The sequence below is a fragment of the Centroberyx gerrardi genome, chromosome 18 (assembly GCF_048128805.1).
Source record: "Centroberyx gerrardi isolate f3 chromosome 18, fCenGer3.hap1.cur.20231027, whole genome shotgun sequence".
Classification (NCBI taxonomy): domain Eukaryota; kingdom Metazoa; phylum Chordata; class Actinopteri; order Beryciformes; family Berycidae; genus Centroberyx; species Centroberyx gerrardi.
The window spans coordinates 1,091,054-1,113,295 of NC_136014.1; the positions used below are offsets into that span (position 1 = coordinate 1,091,054).

At 40.9% G+C, this 22,242-nt stretch overlaps 1 protein-coding gene across 1 annotated transcript; it reads right to left on the reverse strand.

Annotated features, from left to right (window-relative positions):
* Window positions 1-2,390: 2,390 nt before the first annotated feature.
* LOC139917267 (uncharacterized) lies at window positions 2,391-18,464 on the reverse strand. Its single transcript, XM_078290058.1, has 9 exons — window positions 18,407-18,464; window positions 17,670-17,968; window positions 14,367-14,646; window positions 12,471-12,590; window positions 9,365-9,622; window positions 8,692-8,783; window positions 6,007-6,188; window positions 4,709-4,878; window positions 2,391-2,572 (listed from the first exon to the last, which is right to left on the reverse strand). The coding sequence occupies exons 1-9, from the start codon at window positions 18,462-18,464 to the stop codon at window positions 2,391-2,393; spliced, it is 1,641 nt and encodes a 546-aa protein (XP_078146184.1).
* Window positions 18,465-22,242: the final 3,778 nt, after the last annotated feature.

The following is a 22,242-nucleotide window of genomic DNA, read 5'->3' on the forward strand; positions in this document are numbered from 1 at the left end:
CAGTAGTGACAATTGATTTATTATGGTCATGTGTTCTCTAATACGTCATGGATACAGGCTCAGAATCTGAGGGAACTGAGCTGAACTGAATAAGAGCCAGTCATGACAACTATAACATTACATATTTGTGTGTTTGCTATGATATGGTGAATGTGCTACGTTCTTTGCTACATTTATATCAGTATTGTGTTTAAATTGACAATACTAATTTTGATCCTGATTTAAGTATATTTTGCATGTTTCTTAATATGTTCTACTGTAGACTTGGTTTGGTGTCGTGCTTAGAACAAACTCTAGCATAGCATGATTAGCCTGCCCAGTATCTGCACTGTCTTACCAATGTTACATGTATAAGATGGACTATTTAAGACACATTAAGACTAGCAAAAAAAGGGGCTGAGAGGGATGTGAAATGTTAAAAATATAATGTGCTTTTATCTATGCAATCTTACATACCAGCAGCTCATGTTGACTAATCGGCCGATAGAGTATGGTAAGGTATTGTTCTTCTGTGCCTTTCATAAGCTATGCAGTCGGCTACACAACTCATGTCTGCAATTAAGAGTTGAGTCATTAACTATTCGTTAATTGTAATGAAGCTCCTCACTTCAGCCTGGGTTCCCAACAGCATCTTGGCATCAAAATATTTGCTCCGTTGTGAGTCAACAGGTCAATGTCAGTGTTTGTATGTCTCAACAATGGGAATGTTGTAATATAGTTTTAACGTTGTCCAAGACACACTGAGGATGTACAGTAGATTTTTCATCACACCAGTGGTGGAAAAACATTAACATTACTGTGAATATGAATATTTAACATACTGTATCTGACTAAATTAAGTATATGAATTTATCGGTCAGTTGTATAAGCCCAGTGTGAAACATGAACTGTACATTGAGCGAGACTGATGCAAATGCTAAGCCATAGGCACAAACAATGCATACACATACACTCAGGTAACTACACAGGACAGAGTGGTCTCCGTGGAAACCTGAAGAATGTACTTACTGTAAATGCACTGTAAATTATGGGATGCAACAGCCTAGGGTCCAATGAATCTTGGAGACAAAGAACCCCTTGCTAGAAAACTAGTGTGAATGTGCATAGTGACCAAACTGAAACAGTACGTGTTGGATAGATTTTGCCTTCCGCGTAACCAGTGGCAGTTTACACACAAATCAGATTTTAACCCTCCATCATCAGACCTGATCCATCAAATGAAATCCATCAAGTTTCTTTGTCTGCATGATTCATGTGGTGGATAACAGTTGAGTGGATTTAACGGTAGAAGTGTTGTAGAATATAAAAAGGGAAAGTATTTGGTTGTCATGGCTGGTTCTCTGTCTGTGTTGTCAGTCAGTCTGTGGATGATTTAACAAGCCACTGGATGGCTTCTTAATCTGTATAAAGGAATAATTATTTGGTTTATAGTATTGATCATGTTTCAAGCTTTTTAGTTTTGCAGCTAGAGTTTATGAATGCCAAAGGTATATTTATATACAATGATGTTCCTAAAAAGTATTAACATGTATTTTTCCATTTTAAAAAAAGGGTTTTGATCTGTTATTTCAAATGACAAATAAAACATATTTTTCTAATTTTTTTTTTTTTTTGAGTATTATTGGGTATTGGTGGCAAAATACTAGTAATATACCATGTTTAGAATACAAACAGGTCTCAACTAAGAGAAAAAGGTCTCAACTAAGAGGAAAAAAACACATAGAACTGGTTCCAGCAAGTGAAATGTGCTTTATTGGATAGTCACAGGCAAAGCACTATTGCAGGCTCCTGAACTTGGATGTTAGATAACCAAGAACCTTTGTGAAGTTTACATTGATTCACTGCAATACGACATCCAATGGGCAATGCTGATTAATCTGCACTGAGCAAGTTCAAGCACACTGAAAAGTTATTCAAATGAACACTGGAGAAAGTCTTTGTGTGAACTGCAAGCAAGATTAAAAAATAAAGAAAAGAAAAGAAAAAAAGCCATACTTAATAAGTACATGGTAGTGCATTGCACAACTGCATGGTTCAATAATGTAAAAATATAGTAAAAATGTCTGTATAAAAATACTTTGACTTTCCATGGCTGTTTCCTAAAAACATTATGGTGAAAACTGTAGTCCTGCAAGACTACTTGGATTAAAATTTGGATTTAAGAAGGCAGCAGGTACAAGTGGTACAAATAGCAACCTGCCTTAAAAGGGTCCTGGGCACACTAAGGTTAAACGTGTTTTAGAAGTATGTCAGTCTAAAGTCCACGGCAAGCCATTTTCTGAAATATTATGCAGGTCAGGTTGTGAATTGTTGACCAGACCCTGATGGGAAGAGGCTGCTGACCCAGAACTGCTTGTTCTGCCAGTAATCCTATGCAGCAGGCTGGTTAGCTACCTAGGCTGAGGTTGTCCAGGCAGTGGGGCTAGTGGTCCTCCCCAGTAGACCAGGCTAGCCTGGGCAAACTGCAGCACCAAACCTTTAATGGCCTCCAGGTAGAGCTGTTGTCCTGAGTTTAGATAGAGCCAGATCAGCCTGCTCAGCTGGGCCAATACACCATCACCATGAAGGCTGTCTGAGGACGACAATAGTAAACAGACAGACAGACAGACAGACAGACACACACACACCTGTCATTTAGAATGTAATAAGACTTTTGCAATCGAAATAATGTGAAATTCAAACAACTGTAGAGCTATCAGACACACTGTAGGTCTTCATGGCCAGCCAGAACTCTCTGAAAAACCGGCACAAGAAGAAACCACAATTTTAAGACTTCAGGTTAAAACAAAAAGAAAAACAATCTCCCAACTGGACTGAAATTGCATTGCACTTTTGACCAATTCAAGCCCACTTTTCAATCCTTTGAAATAAAACACATAGGGGCTTATTCATAAAGCTTACCGGCAGGTTTAGCGTGACGTTAGCGGCAGATACGATCACGGTAGGGCGTTTTCTCATTCATAAATGTGAAATACCAGGACGGTATTAGCGTTACCCTTTTCCCTGTACTTCCATCCCCCTTTTGATCATTTACATATTGTGAAAGCTATTCTTAAAAGCACACAGCGCTACAAAAAATACCACCTGCTCTAGTCAGACAGTAGAAATTAATGTTAACTAATGAAAACAAATTTTAATTATTATATAAAGTTACATTATGTCCCAGGGCATTAATTATCATTGGAAACATGAAAATGTTTAATACGACTCACACACACTGTCTTTGCAATTATTAACATACCGCTCTGATTGCGGTTATAAAAGCCAGTTTCTGATTTGATTCAGTTTATCATGATAAAAAAAAAAAAAAAGAGAGAAGATGATAAGATCATACGCACTTCCCATAAACTTTTTAGCAGGTAGTGTAGTAGAGCTAAAGTATTTAAGAAAGAACGCCACACAGTGCTGCCAATGCTCCTATATATTTATTTATCTTACAACATTCGATAGGTCTTCATCAGGTCAAGATCACCACCTATGGTCACCTAAGTACAGATCGCGACTGAACGTGGAGGATGATCTCAGAGTGGCAGTCTCCAAAATTAAACCCAGACTGGACTTGTTGTGCTCCAAGCATAGTGCCCACCCATCTCATTAGGTAAGTTTAACGTTACTGAATTAAATTACTATATAAATTAATATTATGGTTGTTAGGCTATATTAGTGTGTGTGCGCGTGAACGTTTGTATGCTTCAACCACCTCCGGGGATAGTGGGGGTCGCGAGTCTCTGGCACCGTTATTTTGGGGGTTGGGGGCTGAAAAGTTTGGGAACTTATGGCCTAAGCTACCACAGAAAAGTGGGTCTTCGTCTTTATTCAGTATTGGCTGGCTGGCATTGAAAGTCGTGCGAGATGTGGCGTCAAGACCTACACAGTTATGGCGGTATACGTGATATCGCGTTGTTTCCACAGGGTCGTCATTTCACGCGAGGGATGGGCGTGTCCCTCTATCTACAGAACAACAAATAAATTGGACGAACGCTGTCACTCGTTGGGCTGTCTGCCGCCGGATTTCAAACTGGAAAAACATGGCGCTCGTTTGGAAACTTTCTCTTATATTACGTAAATAGGTCACCAAAATGTGTTTCTGAAAACATTTGAGGTGAGAAATAAGCCATGCAATTGCTGAATCTGTCTTCATTTTAATGGCTAGGTTAAAAGTTTGTACACACGTTTCCAGAGGCGGCGAGTCACGCTGGACGCCCCTGATTTGCATAAAGTAGCCTAGACCTCAACAAGATGCAAATGTAGAGCGGCCAATGTCACGCGCCTTCTCTCGAAACACACCGTGCCGCTACCAGAATGCATTGCTAGGTGTAAAGGACATCCACAGACACACACCCCAGAAGCTGTTGGTGACGCCCGTATTCATAGTACGGGCGTCGACCCAGCATCCCCCTGCTGTATCCGGCCTTGAGATGGAGGCTTGGCAGAGGGATAGGAGCAATATACCATTATCAAGAGCATCATTAACATGTCAACCATAGGTTTCACTAATATGTTAGAGAAGGTTTTAAAAAACTCAATGGGAAACCATCAGGGACTGAGGATTTACCAATCTACATAGATTTAATGGCCAACTTTGTAAGAGGATTGTCCAGCTGAGTCTTAGTGTTCTGGCTTATGGTGGGTACAAGGAGACAACTGAAAAAGGTGTCTGAGACACACACACACACACACACACACACACACACACACACACACACACCTTGGCTGATCTTGCTGTGGTACTCCAGCAGTGTGTACAGCTCGTCAGGCAGCAGATTTCGAAGCCAACCATTGTCTTCTAGATGGATCCAGTTGTGGACCAGACGCTTCCTCTGAAGAAAGTTCTGAAGGTGGCTGAGGTAAATGGGGTTCCCTGATACCATGTAGAGCCTGAAGTGCACACACATACAATTATCAGCATTAACCAATTTACTACACAGCATTGTAAAATTAAAATGAAATCATTAGAATGTAAAATAAGCCATAAGCAAGATTTAAATGCTAAGTGAGTAAAAATTAACAATAAATTAACAGTATTGAAAAAACAATGAAAAGAGCACTGATATATTTAAGTATTTCCAGTAAATCTCTTTGTTTGAATGCAACTAAGTGCTTATGTACTTTTTAGTTGGTTGGTTGATTTCAACAAACAAAAACATAAACCAAAAAAATGTTAAAAAAAAAAATTTGAGTGTGTACCAAATTTGTCCTCACAAATTAGCTAACTGAGCTGTATTGGCATGATTGGGTTCATTCCAGTCAAAATTTGTTTCCACAGCCAGTACAGATGAAACATACAGATACATTGAAACACCAACACAAGAAACATACATACATTTTTCTGCCTGTAAACTAGCAAGCAGTCAGAAATCACAGAAGGGCAAAGTCAGAGTTTGTGATCTGCAAGCTGACTTCAATTTTCTATTCAACTACCCTTTTTAAACAGTTAAATATCAATGTCTGCTGATCACCAAAATTAATTTATTATATTGTAAACGATTGCCTTTTTAAGTTTAAGTTTTCTTAATGTTGTTATTGTTTGGAACATGTCTTAAACCTCCCTTAAACACTAATGTTGTGTTTGCAGCGTTTCTGTATTTGCATGCATTTTCTGAATTTGCATCGCATCTAAGAAATTTGCAGCGCATTTCTACAATGTAGTGCATGTGTTGTCAGGTTGATGCATGTTTTCTCGATTCGCAACACATTCTTTAATTTGCAGTGTGTCTCTCTTGGCCACCGTACCTTATATCCATAAAATCTTGCATACTAGGGTTAGCTGTGGGTTGTTCGGCTTATGTTCTCACTCATAACAAAATCGCACTGCAGTTCTCTTGGAAGAGAACCGAGGCACACATTTTTGTCATCTCATTGTGGTTATTTGGTGCCACCCGAGTTCAAATGTCATTGTTCTTACCTGGCCAACAAACTAAACTGTTTTAAGGCTTGCTTGCTGTGAATGCACCCTTGCATTTAGACAGTAAATGGGGCAATGAGGTTTTTATATTAAAGATTTACTTGTAGTAGGGTAGGTTCTCAATCATCTTCCAGTTGACATAGTTGCCAGCGGTTTCCTCCAGGGTGCAGACCCGGGCCATCTGAACTTTGGCCACTTGCCACAACCTGTGGTGGTCCACCAGCCCCTCCTGGAGCTCTTGGCGAAGTAGGAGGTACACTCCATCTAGTGTGTCCTCATACACCTGGGAATTGAGCAGTTCATAGGACACAGAATTCAGGAGAATGATAACTAGAAGATAACTAGGATACTTTTCTCACTCCATTGGGCATTCTGTTTTTGTTAAATCTTGAATAGCTGTAAAGATTGTCTTTGTGGACAGACAAATGTTAGTGGATGAACAGTGTGTAATGTACAATCTGGCCTGGGTCTAGAGGGTGCTGAGGTGGGCTATGGACCCACTTGCAACTCAGGCATCCTAACAATAGCCCATTACTGTCTTAACAGATCTGATTTGCACAGAAGCTAAAGTCAAAAGCAGTATTTCACAGGATTTGAATGGCATAAAACTTTTTCTTTTTTACATCTCTCTTGATCAAACCCTAAAGCTTAGTGCTTTTATAGATTTCAGATTTCACCCCTCTGTCAAGCTGCACAAGCTTTTAAGGAGACCGATTACTCAAGACAGACCCCTCATCCACCCCTCACCCCTGTTCTCCCTCTGTACCAGGGCTCTCAATGTGCCATGGAAGGCAGAGAGTGTGCAGGTTTTCGTTTCAACCAAAGACTACACCAGGTGATTTCACCGATTTGTTCCCCTTCTCTGATTGAAGGTGTGCTAATTAGTGAAATCACCTGGGGCCTCATGTATAAACACACAAAAAGGTTGCATATGCCAGGTTTTACGCACACGTCGCAATATACATAAAAATAAAGTTGTGCGTGCCGTCCCGCAAACTTTAGACCATGTGTATGCACATGTTTCTGGTTTTGTCAGTTGGCAAAGCCAAATGGCAAAGTAGTGAAACTCTCACTAAAATCACAGTCTCACAATTCACTGTGCTCCATCTATGAAGTGGTCCATGAAAAAACAGAATTATTTCCATTGATAATAACCATAATAGTTATTTATAATGTTTAACACTAGAAATGCAATTTCTTCCTCCTTCCATACATTTTTCCTGAATATGACAAATAAATAACTGTTTTTGTAATTCTAAAAAAGCCACTTAGGAAATAGATACAGCCACTTTTTTCAATTTGCATAAAAACCCTCTATACCGCTGCGTTGTATGTGTGAATGAGTGTCTCTCTCTCGTTAGGCTCGCTTCAAGTAGGTGTTAACGCACATCAGGGACTGTATTGCCGAGGTGCAGAGATCCACGTATGCAAGGTTTTATACATCTGAAAATTTCTGTGTGTATGTACTTGTCAAGTTTTGTGCGTACGCCATGTTTCAGTGTGAAGTCTACGCAGACTTTTATACATGAGGCCCATGGTGTAGTCTTTGCCATGTGTCTGACTGTTTTATTAACATAAGTGTAATAAGTGCTGAAAACTTGCATTCAATGGACAGCCACTGTAAAATATATTCCATTTTTGGCCTCACTCTTCTGGTTTGTTGCACGTTTTGCCTATTAAAACCACTAATAACGTGCATTATGCTTATAGTCCTGTACAGCCACCTTTCTGCTGTTCAATCAATTAACCACTAGAAAGGCTAGACTTTTCAATCCCCTCCACCAGCCAAGTAAACACGCCAATAGACCACACAAAGTTATAGTTAATGTCAGCATCTACAGCCATCTAATAACCTAATGCTCAAAGGAAATAACGGTGTAGCCACTACTTGATTATATAATATTACAAAGCACTTGGCTAAACGACCCCTTGAGTCCCTTAGTGGTAGTATTTTACATCAGCTATCGCAAAGACGACACCCTGCCCTTCGGACAGCAGAGAGAAGACAAATAATGTGTACAGATTTGCATAATGCATTGTATTATGACGTGAACTTGTCATAATGCAAGCTGAATAACGATAATAATGGAACTGGAATAAACTTGTGTTAGGAAGCAAGTTATTTGTCCCAGGCACAAGACTCTCGGAGACTCCCAGGGTTCGCTGTTGTGTAATATAGTGGGCATCACTAAAATTACACTCCAGCTGATCAGTATCAGCTGACTGTCAATTACCAATCACATTCATACAAGTCAATGAGGTGGTCTATAAACAGCAGAGTGAAAGTGTGAGCTGTCAGATTATATTCATGCCACTGCTGCTATGGACCAGATTTGGCGGCAAAACTCCCTCCACCTCTCCAACCTCCTCCTGCTATTGTACATAGGATGTTGTGCAAGCTATCTCTGAATAATGTCTGGTTGTATGTTATGGCTTTCATATATTAAATGATGTACAGTATGTCTACTATGCCTTGGGGGTTAATTGTGCTCCCCACAGAATCTCATGCACGCTGCTTGGATTCATTAGGGAGCATCCTCAGGAGCAGAGCCTTTTCTGCCAAATACAACCGTATAACCAGTTGCAATAAATGGTCCAAATTCCTTTGACATAGGTGTCTCTGACTGAACTATATTAATTTAGTACATGTAGCTGTAACACATTTGCTAACATTAATCCCAATTTAGCGAGCTTGCTACCAAAGTATGATTCCTACTAAAGTAAGTAATAGTATTAAGAAATATATAAGAGACCATATGGACAAGGTAGGAGATGGTGTGTGTTACCTTCCTGCGTTTCAGCTTGCCCCAATCACGCCCCAGGATCCAGGCCACCAGAGACTTGCACATAGAAAAATAGCTCTCCACCACCTGAATGCCTGAGAGACAGCGAGAGAGAGCGAGTATAGGTGACATGAAAGAAGAAGCAGCTCAGAGTCTTCTGTTCTGTGTTCCCTGATCATGTCCAGGGGTAACAAAATGTACTAAGCATATAAAAAGGACCATGTGAGCTTTCAATTCAAGTACAAAAATAAAAACAGAAAATTGGAACAGTAACACTTTGACTTTTTTGCGACCGCAATGGCCTATCATTGTTAGGTCGTCCATTCTTGTTCCATCCGCAGTCTGGCCGTTGTGTGGTGAGCCCATCTACATTTTACATATGGGTAAATGAACACAGTTAGCTAGTTTTGTATTTTGTTCCATAAACAACTCCAGTTGTACTGTGAGGAAGATAAATCTATGTGTGGAAAACCCTGCATTCAGTACTGCTGTAACCATTTTGAATGCTCTGCTGCACCTCATCTTGGCCAGAGTGCGTTTTGAACACTCCAAGGGGGGCAAAGCCCAGAAGTCTGATTTAAACATAAACTGTGTCACAGTACCAGTACTGTTTCACTTGTGTCTCCTATGCACCATTTCCGCAGACAAGAGTAAACGTAAAAATTTACTGACTCACCCACAGTCTCATCTCCACTAGCCAATTTTCCTCTCCAATAGTCTGCTGTGATTGGGTGGAGCAAAGCCAGGTACCTGACATCACACAGTGTCCCACCCCAGTTGGCCACCCTCCGCTTGCTGTGTTTACGCCACTGTAGGAAGAGGGTACGCAGTTGGCGATTGAAGGGGGCTGGCTGTCTGAAGAGCCAGTAAGAAAAAATCCACTGGAAACGGCACTGTGTGTACTGGCAGAACATAGCCTCCAGTTCTGTATGGTCTAGGAGGGAAAGAGAAACAGAAGGTGTAACAACAAGATTCCTCAAACTGATAAGTGCTTTTGCGTTGCATACGCACACTCATCCCTGCTCTGTCCAAACTGCCACCACCACATCAAAGCTATGACACTCTAAATCTGGCAAATGTACATTTCCTGGTTAATATATGAGTGGAAAACACTAGTAAGTTATGCGAGGCTCTCTCACAGACCCGAGATATGCTGACTGCATATCTAACACATTGTGCACACTGTTAAACAGTTCCGCACCTGAGGGTCTTTTGAGTAATTTCATCAGATTAGGATATTGAACAAAAAGTTGTCCTCATTGACTCATGTTAGTTATGTTACGCTAGATTCTTTGGAACTATATAGATCAAAAAGGTACAAAAAGAGGTGGAACACAAAAGGGCTCCCAAATTTTCTGAAATATACTAAGATGCAAAAATAGCAAAGCTTAGTCATGTTGCTTGCTGTGGAGCACTACACTGGCTTCATGCACACATAGCTGGCGATGCGTTTGAGTCAGTGCTCTTCTCACGCAGCATTGAAGAAACAAGAAGAGGAACGGATGGAAGTGGCAAAGACATGACCAAAAATATGACAAAAGAACCATGACAGATACTAACTCACAGCAATGGGAACTAGGCAACATAGCAGCTCAGTAGTTGGTATTAGGGCTGTGAGGGTATTGAAATTTTCAAACCGCGGTGAAAAAGTAACGCCCCACTGCGGTTTACCGCCAACTCCAGACACTGCAACATTTTATATTGTTTACCAATTGATATTTTGTATAATATGTATTGATATATTTATCAATATTATATTTTATAATTTTCCTGTAAAATGATAAAGAATCACCTTCCTTGACTATTGCAGGCACAAATCAAAACTGATGCAAAGAAAGCAAAGATAACCCTTGGATGCTTTCTCAAGACAGCACAAACCAACACGACAAGACAGATGTGATTGAGGCCGAGCTAAACGCCTAGTTGCAGGTTCCAAAAGCAGACAGCAAGAGTGACCCCCTCACTTAGTGGAAGCTGCATGAGGTCAACTTTCCCAAAGTCAGCCAACTGGCCAAAAAATACCTCTGCATTCCTGTCACTAGTGCCCCCTCTCAGAGGGTATTGAGCACTGGCGACAATGTAGTAACCTGCAATAGGTCAGCACTAAAGCCAGCATCACTGGACAGGCTTGTATTCCTAGCACATAATCTCAATCTGTAATGTATGCCATCTGGATACATTTTGCCTAATCTGAAGGGACCAACAGTGTTAGAGTTGAAAAACAGTTTATGTTTGGTTTATTTTATTGATGTTTAAGTTCAACACTGAAGCGGGGACAGACTTGTTGTTCTGTCCATTTTCTTCACATAATGTGAAACCATAATGTGTGTCTGCCAGATACATTCTGCCTTATCTGAGGAGTGCCAATTTATTTTTTGTTTGTGTTTACATGTATACTCAGACTGAGAAAGATTTCGGGCAGTGGAAAGCTCTGTGTTGACTTTTTTGTGGGAAAATATTCACTTTTAAAAGGTCCCATATCGTGTAAAACAGGATTTCCCTTGCCTCTTTGATTATAAAGGAGTTGGATGTGCTGTCTGAACATCGTGAAAGTATCAAAATGCACGGTCGCCAACTAAATACACACAATACATATTAGAAAAGCGAGCCTCTAAATGAGCTGTTTGGACTTCCGTAACTTTGTGGCGTCACAAAGGCACACTCATTATCATTTTTGTAAGAAATAATAAGCTAACAAAGCGTTTGAGCGATTGTCATTGTGTATTTACCAGAGTTTTCCCTACCATGCGTATCCCCGACATGAGCACATAATTGAGCGAGTTTGTGTGTCTGTATGTGGGTGCCCCCCCCCCAGCATTTTTTTTTTTTTTTTTTTTAAATAAAACAAGAATGAGTGATGCAATAGGTGGGCTTATGCTACTAATAACATAGTATAAGCTAGCCTAGATGAAAAAGTCTTCTCACTACTTTTGACTTTAACAAAAGGATGAAAGGACCATTAGACATCAATGCCATTTGGCTACTATCTGATAATCAGGCCATTGAGTTTTTCAGATTTTTTAAGGAAAGAAAGGATATAATCACTAATTTTGGGAGTGCAACATAATATAGAGAGTGTAAAATAATATTAATTTTGAAATGAGTAATCAGTCATTACCGTCTGAATAATGAGCCCTATATTGATTTAGTTACACCTAAACTACACTGCATACGTGACATTTGCTTATCTGAACTTGTTGCGGCCCAGTTGCAGCATGGCATTTTAAGCTGCTACACCAGGTCCGTTCTTGTTCCGCCATGGTCTGCTGTGTTGCATCTACATTTTACCTATGGGTAAGTGAACACAATTATCTAGTTTTACTTATTGTTCCATAAACAACTCGTACCATATAGGGTATGAGTAGGGTACGATATGGTGTCGAATGACTATGCTAAGCAAATTCTTGGCATTTATACACATTTATATGCCTCAAATAAACAACAGACTGCTGCGTAGACCCGACAAAAATAGAAGCCATGCACATCTTCAGAGTTGCGGCTCTGATCCAGTTGTTTCAGATCTGCTGCGTATGCAGCCACTGGAGCAGGCTGTATGTAAATGGCTGTGTATCTGATCCGACCATTCCGACGGAACAGAAATGCGTCTGATGTAGTTGAGCTGTTAGCTGTTGAGCAAATATGCGGTTAGCTGTTCTTACAGGGTGTCAGTCTCTTCAGCACTCAGGAACACATGATTTTTGGGTTGACGTGGAACTAAAACCATTCAATTTTGTATGTCTGTCTTTGGGTATCAGTGTCGATGTATTCCAATGACTTACCACTGCTCTCTTGCTGGTTGAGGACATATTGAAAGATCTTCCCAACACTTCCATGTTGTTCCACAGCTAGAGCATATAGCTCCTTCCATTCAAACTTCAGAACATCACTCCCCTCCTTTTCATCTGTCAAACAGAGCAGCATCTGCTATACATTCATAATAATGGCCATGAAATCACCAATTAGCCGATTATACTTTGTAAAGCAAGGGCATTGGGTTAATTTCAAACTGTACAGATAACAGTAACAAGAGAACTAGTTATATAAAAGTTGACATTTATTGAACTGATATTTTACAGATCGTATGCATGCTGAATTGACAAGTCAACCCTCACTATTCAGTAAATGTCTTATGTGATGTTCTGCAAGGTATGCATGTGTGCTGATACGCTTAGCAACATTAAAGTTTAAGATAACAACAATAACAAGAATAAGTTTGTTGTGTGCGGAATGTGCTACACAATCCATTTACTGTAGCCTCAGGGCCACCTTCTCCAAACAAAGTTCTTCACAAACTGGCATTTGGTTACATTTTTCTATCAGACTGACACCTCCATCATCACTGAAACTCATTGATCATGCCAATTTGCTGTTGTTTTGTCTTTTGTTAGTGAGATTGGACTACTTCACACATGCAAGTCATTTAGAGAATAGGCTAAGGCCAGGGTCCCGAAATTAACACCAACCACCAAATGAGAGTAAATTTTGGGTTTGGCGGAAAAATAACATGGGATCACTAGCCAGTTGGCCGGTAAATTATTTGGAATCACAACACACTGCCAGGTTTACATTGCTGTGTTTATGTGCTTAGACCAGCTGAGACTAATATGACCATCACTGTGCCATACCTATCATAACATTAGCAAATCAAAGAGTAAAAGCAGCCTACTAACAAAAGATTGGCTGTTGTTCTGTAGCGCGATTACGCAGACTTCAGTGTTTCCCCAAGAATTGTTTCTTGCAGCGGCGGCATGGTCCGGGGGAGAAACACTATAGGCAGCAGTTAATCAGTGACTGAATGATTATAGAAACACTACAGGCAGCAGTGTGTCTGTGTGCTTCTCTCGCTCTGTCAGCAACTACACGTTGCCATTTGTCATTTTGACCATGGAGGTGCATCTCGGCAGAAATGGGCTACATTTGATTAAAAAAAAAAAAAAAAAACCTTGCACATTTTCAGCAGTGGTGCCTAGAAACACTGGTTCAAACAGCGGCTTAGCCTACCAAGTGAGCCAAAACTAAATTTTGAAAATACTTTTAGCATGGCATGTCATGATCTTACCGTGGCAGCCCGCCACAGTAGAATATCCATAGGGGAAACACTGGACTTCTACGGTACCAACGTCCGTCTATCTTTTTAGTCCTAAAACACCTAGCGTTAGTTACACTTTGTTACCTTACAGATGTGGCGACACATAGCCGGTGTTAAATCACCAAAAGAAAAAATTAAAACAAAGAGGTAAACGAGAAAAGTACGGAGGGGATCTGCGTTTCAGCGAGAGGTGGCGTCTGAACAGTACATGAGCCCTGTGTGTGGCACTGGAAAAGTAGAAGAGTAGTAGAGTTAAAAGTGCAACAAAGTAATGCCTGTTTATTTAGTGTTGATTTTTCATTGAAAAAGATTTGAATAAAAGTTGTAAGGCTTAACATGAATTTGCATACTAAGAACAAATATTGCATGATGCGGTTTTATGGCTGGTAAAAAAAAAAAAAAAAGATGGGCCAAAAAGTAAATTTTGGACCTTGGCTAAGGCTGATCCCAACTTATACCAAAATAAATTAACTTGAATTAACACTCTCAATACACCTAAATGAAAAGATGTGCGTCACAAAGTGTTTGGACAGCAGGTTCTCTTACAACTACGATCTCAATTTACCATAACCCATCGGTCGGACCATACCTTGAACTTTTGCCTCTAGTACCTCCATCTCCAAACCCCAGAGTGTCTGGATGTCGGTGGCGGGCAGCTTGACGGCAGGCAGCGGGACAGTCTCCTCCAGGACAAGCCACTGGATCCAGTACCGCTGTGGTGGAAATGAGATCTGGGCGAACAGTTTCTCCTGGAGCAACTGGTTACAGTGCAGGTTTGTAAACAGTGTCTTCCACATGAACACCAGGCGAAAGGAATCCTTGGCCTGGATCAAGCAGGTGGCGGAGGCAAAGGGAACCCCAAACGATGCCTGTATGGGGCAACACCGAGTATGAAAGGCATCATGGGCAGAAAGACTATGGGCTTTTATGTAAAAAAACAAAAAACAGCTTTTAAACATAGAAAACACAAAATGCGTGTTTTTCTACCCGTCTTTAGACCTACTCAAGTTAATCAACAAAGCAAGATTCAAAATTAATAATTCTGCAGAACCTATAGGCTTAATTAGAGGATGTAAACATTAAACATGAGGCCAAACATGCAGAATAAACATACATTTTTCTATTAAAAGCTGTCTAACAGCTGAGGCCTATAGTAACTTGAAAAATAAATCCTGACTCCTGACAACAGACCCCACAGGTTTCCCACAGGTTGAAAATTCCTACTTTGTTTAGGGGTAATTCCTTGTCTTTACCTTGTGTCCAATGGAACCCAACTGGTGATCAGAGGGAATATGCAATTAAGTCTCTGCACTGCACTCAAATTTCTGAGTGTTGAGCAGTGTTAGAATTCTCAGATTAAAAAGTATCAAGTTGCTCTTTACAAATACAGTTACCAACGCATGCAAAGAAAATTGAATTTTTTTTCCAGTAACGTTTTCAGGACAGGAGATTGAGTACAATGCTACTAGACTGTGCATTTAAATCGCTCATCGATTAATCATTAACATCCCTAGCTTGGATCAACTAAATGTTTGCACAAGCACAAATCAAATAGCGGACACAAAAATCTTATTTTCTGATCTACTAACAGCAAACAGGGTATCAATAAGGGCGCTGCTGTTCTTCCTTATGTTTCATTGCATTTGTGGCTGTTCCAAGAACAGTCAAAGTAGAATTAGGCTACATCTTAAAACTTTGCACACAGGTAAGCTTTCTGCGGTGATTGTCATGAGTCCATCTTTCTCCCTCTGCCAACTTTACATTTTTAATTGGAACATTCCATCTTTCATATGCTGAGCTGACAATGTGCATACATTTGTGACCAAACTGACCTAAGAAAATTATTATGCTGCCTTCAGGTGCCTGTAGGAAATTGCAGAATTACGCGTTGATCGTGCATGAGGGTAAATATGACAGGGAGAGTTGGGATTTTCTGTGATCCCCAAGTTGCTGAGATATGCTGTTTCGCAGAGAGAATGGAAACCTTGTCAACAATTGATGGTCAAAGTGATGTTTTTCTTATATTTTGAATTAAAAATTCTAAAAAACAAATTTAAAAAAAAAGTTTGTAACAATACTTTGTTCTCTAATACTACTTTGTTCAGCATTTGTCCATGTTGTGAGAAGCAGGCCAGTGGATGGAGTATCTGTGGGTCAGTTGTGGTGGGCCAGTTTGGTCAAATTTGCAGGGCTGTTTTTTTTTCCCTGATAGTTGTAACTCGATGGATGCATCCCCAAAGCGTGTCAAGAAAAATCTTTTAACTTTTTAATAAGCTAATAATTAAAAACAAAAATCTCAACTTGGAATAGCACTAGACATTTACATGGTTAGGTTAGGGATGTTTTCACTGTGGGGGAGGGCTTTATTGCATTAATTTCAAATTGCTTTGTGGAAAACAGAACATCCTGCACACTCACCTTTGATATTTAAATGGGTTGCGTTGCATTTTTAATCGTCATTTCACCCATACATAAAAACGTTTCTGTAGTGGCCCTAACAAACCATACATGGTAATGGATGTGCAGTTTCCATACAGACAATAAAAATCACTTGGTAAAGCTAAACAGGACATTGGCACAATAGTGGGAATGTCCCCAGTGTTTATTTCAGAGCAAAGAAAAAAAAAAAAAATATATATATATATATATATATATATATATATCTTAATGTGCTCAGGTCTTTTCACTAGTTAGTAAATGCATGTATTCAGACGTAGTGTTCATGGTGTATACGCTTTTATTTAGGTTTTTGGGAAAGGCGTACTCAAATTCAAGTCAGGTAAGGTATGATATAATAGGGAGTATTCTTGAGGTCAAGTCATCTATTTAGGGGTTTAGTAACTGTACTCTGTGATTGGCCTCACCTGATGTTTGTACAGTTTCTTCCCCCTTAATTGTATATTTGTACATATTTTTATTATTACCTGATTGCTTACTATTATATTTGTTTTCACGCTGTGCTCTTTGATGTAGCCCCACACCCTTCTTATAGAATTATATGCATCTTATCCTGCTAATGTGCATCTGAGTTTTTTAATCTGTGCACTAGGATGGATATCTAAAAGGACTACAAATTGAAAACAAAGAACTACACTTCCCTCTGTGACATGTTGGGTGCCACAAGAATGGTGCAGCACAGGTGTTCTGCATACTACTGATTACACTGCTGGGACTCTTGTATATCCTTGCCAAGTTCATGGTGTGTATTGTATGCCCTGAAGAAGGTCTACTTGACCGAAAGCTTGGTTCAATAAAGACACTTGCATGGATCTAAGTGTGCAGAAGTTTTGCTCTTCCACTTTGTTGTTTTTTGACCTCTAGCACAAGGCGTCTGAAAGATTAAGCTTTATGCAATCAATGTGATTTTCCCATTATTAACTGTGCTGTCATTTAAGATTTTTATATTTTCTATAAGCCCATATCTACTAGGCTATGTGTGAAAAAAATTAGGGGTCTGACCTGACCTATAGGCATTTAGGCTATATCAAACCTGTACATTTTTCCATCATCATTTTTCTACCCCTAAAGCTAATTAGGCTACTGATACACCAGCTCTCACCTTCCCACAGAAAAAAAAAAAAAAATTGCTTGCAGACTTCCTTTATCGATCACTATGACGGGAAATTCAGTTATGTTATCAAAGTAGCTTCATAACTAAAATAATATTTCAAATATCTTTTGTAGAGTTACTTTATCGATTACTATGAAATTCAGTTATCACCTAGCTATCTGCTAGATAGTTTAATGTTTGCACACGTCTGCATCAAACATGAAGACGGAAATACCATTAAATAAAAAGTAGTTTGATGGCTGTTTTCCAACTGAATCAAATGCATCGTCCACACAAGCGTCTCTAGCCATCCTGGCCTTGCAGTGACCAGAAGTGACCTACCTGGAAATGTTTGGTCCACAGAGAGTTGCAGGAACAGACCCGGAACAAGGTGCGGCAGGTGGACCCGACTCTCAGCAGCGATGTCGGATCCAGTCTACGTAAAATGAGAACGAGAAGTTCATCGCTGACGTCCAGGATCCCAGTGTCCAGACCTTCTCCTGTATCCCACAGCTGACTCTCCTCTGTGCCATGGTTGGAGGTCGACATCAGGGAGAGTTTTTGCTGCAGCTCATCCTCCCAGCCACTCGCTCCTGCTCCTGCTCCTGCTCCTGCTCCTGCTCCTGCTCCTGCTCCTGCTCCTGCTCCTGCTCCTGCTCCTGCTCCTGCTCCTGCTCCTGCTCCTGCTCCTGCTCCTGCTCCTGCTCCTGCTCCTGCTCCTGCTCCTGCTCCTGCTCCTGCTCCTGCTCCTGCTCCTGCTCCTGCTCCTGCTCCTGCTCCTGCTCCTGCTCCTGCTCCTGCTCCTGCTCCTGCCATGCCCAGTACTGCCGCCCGCCCAGCTCTTCGGTTCAGAGGACTTTTAACAGTTTGGGACGCACCAATGTCGATCTGATGTGGGGGAGTTCAAGAGGTGTTTCAAGATGCGCTTAATTATTTCCAACAGGTGAGCCAAGTGGGTGGAGCTTCTGTCAGTTTAGTACCAGAGCCATTGAGAGGGGGGGTTGATTTCCCCTTAACCAATCACTAGTGATTGACGTATCCGGCCGCTCTTTTCAGTGACAGACTGTGAGAGGAGGTACTCTCAGACAGAGCGTGAAGCCTTAGCTCTGGTGTGGGCTTGTGAGAGGCTACATCCATATGTGTATGGCATGAAGTTTGATCTAGTCACAGACCATAAGCCATTGGAAGTTATATACAGTCACCGATCTAAACCATGTGCACGCATAGAGCGATGGGTCCTCAGACTGCAGCCGTATAACTTCAAAGTGGTGCACGTGCCTGGCAAACAGAACATAGCAGACCCACTATCACGGCTGCTGGGGGATACAGCACAAAAGGAGATACACAAACATGAATCGGAGGAATATGTGAGATTTGTAGCAATAAGTGCTACACCCAAAGCACTTACTACCCGAGCGGTGGAGGAAGCCTCTGCTACTGACCCAGAATTAGTGGAGGTACGTAAGGCAATCACAAATGGACACTTTGAGAACTGTAAACCATATGCACCAATTTCGAATGAACTGTGTGTAGTGGGATACATAGTTCTACGGGGAAATCGCATAGTGCTGCCACAAAATCTACAGGCACGAGCACTTATACTAGCTCATGAAGGACGCTTGGGAATAGTAGGAACCAAACAACACCTCAGAACCAAGGTTTGGTGGCCTGGCATGGATAAAGCAGCTGAGAGATATTGTAAGGCATGTCATGGATGTCAAATTGTAGCCAGACCCGACCCACCAGAACCACTGAGAACCACACCCCTAGCTGACCGTCCCTGGCAGGTAGGGGGTAGTGCGTCTTCTCGGGAAAACATGGACGCAACAGCCTTTGCCCACTAACGTTAATGGTAGCTATCTGACAGCTCTAGTTACGTTAGCAGGCGAGTTCATACAGCAAAGACTTCTATCTACTAACGAAGCACAAGTCAACTGAATTACGTTACAAATGGAAACTACAAAGTTGTTACAAAACGTTTTCATAACACAAAAACTACATATCAAGTAAAATCAAGTTTTATTAAGTACAGATTGATGCTCGGGCGGAAAGAATCTTTCCCGAAGTTCCGACTGGGAATTCCGACTTAAACAACCGTTCTGTTGCACTTTTTTCCGTGTTGGAAGTCGTTTTTCTCAGAGTTCCGAGTACAATGGAATGCACCAAGAGAGTCTGGTGTTGCTCTAGTCAAGGGCTTGTTCTAGCTCGGAGAAACAATCGAGCCAATCAGCGCCTTTGCAGGTGGGACTAAAGTTTGAACCGTCCGTGCAACGTTTTTTCATTGGCTTTTTGGCTAAATATTTGTTGACATTGTTGTGTGCCTATCTTAATACTTAATTAGATAGTGCATCCTGAATTAAATCATGACATGGAGCTTCTGCTTTTACTTGCTTTATTGTCCAAACAGCGGGTCGTACCGCAACATGCCTCCTGGCGATCTCTGTTTTTCCTTTTCAGATCCTTCCTGTTTCTTTAGACATGTGACCTATCTAACCCAATACATGACATCCCTCCTTTTCTTGGAAATAAACTTATCCACTTAAACAAACTCTGCACTGTACCGTACATAAGTGGCTATTATCTTATTGTTTTGCTTTCTATAGCAGCTGTTTTTCTTAGCTTGTGTCTTTTCAACAATAGACAACTATTTCACAATACATCCACACAATATATTCAGTTCACTTCAATACAAAATCACAAAGTCTTTCCGGTGCCCTTTTATCCCTCTGAGGTCTGGCCATTGGCATGTCTGATATTTGAGTGTCCTGGTGTGATGTCTGAGTGACATTAGTCTGTGCGTGTGTGTCCGCGTCAAGTACACTGTCCTCAGATCCCGGTGTTTCCTCCTGTGTACTGTGTATTTCCTTAGGCCTGTTCCTCCAATAGCATGCTCCTGTTGGAGATTCGACCACAACTTGATTTCCTGTTTTACTCACAACTTTGTGTGGTGTTGCATTGAACTGTGTGGTGAACTTGTCCACTTTGTCCTGCTGTACGAGTACTGTGTCTCCAATGTCCACCTTTGAGTACTGAGCTCCCCTTCGTTCATCAGCATATAATTTTGCCTTTCCTTTTTGCTCTGCATCTCTATCATGTACCTCCAGTGCTGTTGTGTATGATTCACAGAGGTCTGGTAACTTTCCCCTTATTTTTCGATTGGAGAGCAGTTCAGCAGGGCTTTTCCCCGTGGTGGCATGTTCTATGCTCCGGTACACAGTCACATACTTTATGCGTTTGTGAGTGCGGTGGTGCTTATGGGGTGTCACTCCGGGACGTGTGTACGAGGCTGGGAGGGAATCATCACAGTATACCCACTACAATAAACTAGACGAGGAACGCTGCATGGGCTTCAAACTGGAGGTGCTCATTGGAAATATGGGGAGTCCATATGTAGAGGAAAAAAGAATAAACAATCCAAGGCACTCTCCTCTGTATAAAAGCCTTTATTATTCTTGGCTAGTTCATGTTAAAATGTTAGAAAAAGTGTTGCGGCCCCACCCGGCCTTCTTCAGGGTGTAGAGAACAATGAAACATACAGGCGGCTACAAACACAGGTGTATATACTTAGACAATCAGTCTCCAATTGTCTTGTCTGCCTGTCTAAGCTACTGTATATTCAGTAGGAAATGCATGTGACATCCCCCAACAAAAAAAGAGAGGGATATACAACATGGAAATCCAAATAACATATACAAATCCAAAAACAATGACACATTAATGTACAAAAAAGGGCTAAAGTCTACATTGATTACAAGAAGGGACTCTTGTCTCTCAACCCTAACCCTAACCATCCCAAAGTCTCTCTTTGGTAACACTTCAGTCTGTTTAGGACTGTCCTGTCTGGCACCACCTCCAACACTGTGGCTTTAAGGGAGTCAAGGTTTTTATGCCCCGCCTCTTTATAATGATTTGCCGTGGGGTAGATTTCATTAGCTGTCCTAATAGCGTATTGTTCCAAGCTCCATCAGCCTGTCCCCTCTCCACCAGCCACATGGGTTGAGTAGTGAGAGCAGTGGGCTCAAGCCCCAATGTATCTACCAACCCAGTGGTGTAGTCTAGTTTATTGTAGTGGGTATACTGTGATGATTCCCTCCCAGCCTCGTACACACGTCCCGGAGCGACACCCCATAAGCACCACCGCACTCACAAACGCATATCTCCTTTAGTATATGCTACAATAGAATAGAATAGTGATTCTCAGGGGCGTTGTTAGGATTTCAGAACATCTGGGGCTCAGCCCAGAGGAAGTCACAGAACTATAGTAGGGGGGTCCGGGGGCATCCCCCCCCCCCCCCCCCGGAGAAAATTTTTAAAATTTAAGCAGCAAAATGCATCAATCTGGTGTAATTTGACATGAACATGGGTGTAAATGAAGCAGCATAGTAAACAGTTTGAGCAGCAGTCTGTACAGGCCAACAGTGATACAGTATATTGTAGTCTGTCTGTCTCTCTCCTCAGGCCTGCCTCCTGAATTCTTCTCTTGACACTTATTTGTCTCCTCCCCTCATCTCTCTTTGTCTCTGTCTCCTCTCTCTTGTTCATTTCAGGTTTTGCAAAAAATGAACAGAGACACAGTTATCAATTAATATATAAAACTTTAAATATATATGATATACTATAGGCTATGTGCTCATCTGTCTCTTTACTGTAAAAAAAAGATCCAATCCAATCGTAATCCAGTGAGTTATATTTAATCAAAAGTTATATTTCTATATATTTCACTACCTATATCACTATATTACTACAACCTAATAGTGAGCTACTTTGGTTTGTTTGTTACGTATGGAAACTTAACTTTTAGCATAACTCATTTTAAGAAGTAAATTATTTAACCTGTGATGTCCTTCTGTTAGGAAGCTGATATTTTCAATGCCACATCAAAGATCACCATGAAAAGCCTAATCCATTCTGAATG

Bases quoted from the DNA above. Each gene is read 5' to 3' on its own strand.
- LOC139917267 (XM_078290058.1), bottom strand. From the start codon at position 18,464: ATGGATGTAGCCTCTCACAAGCCCACACCAGAGCTAAGGCTTCACGCT. The intron at 17,969-18,406 runs GTACCTCCTCTC...GAGCAGGAGCAG, and splicing joins GCTTCACGCTCTGTCTGAGA to GAGCAGGAGCAGGAGCAGGA. The intron at 6,189-8,691 runs GTAACACACACC...CTCAATTCCCAG, and splicing joins GCAAGCTGAAACGCAGGAAG to GTGTATGAGGACACACTAGA.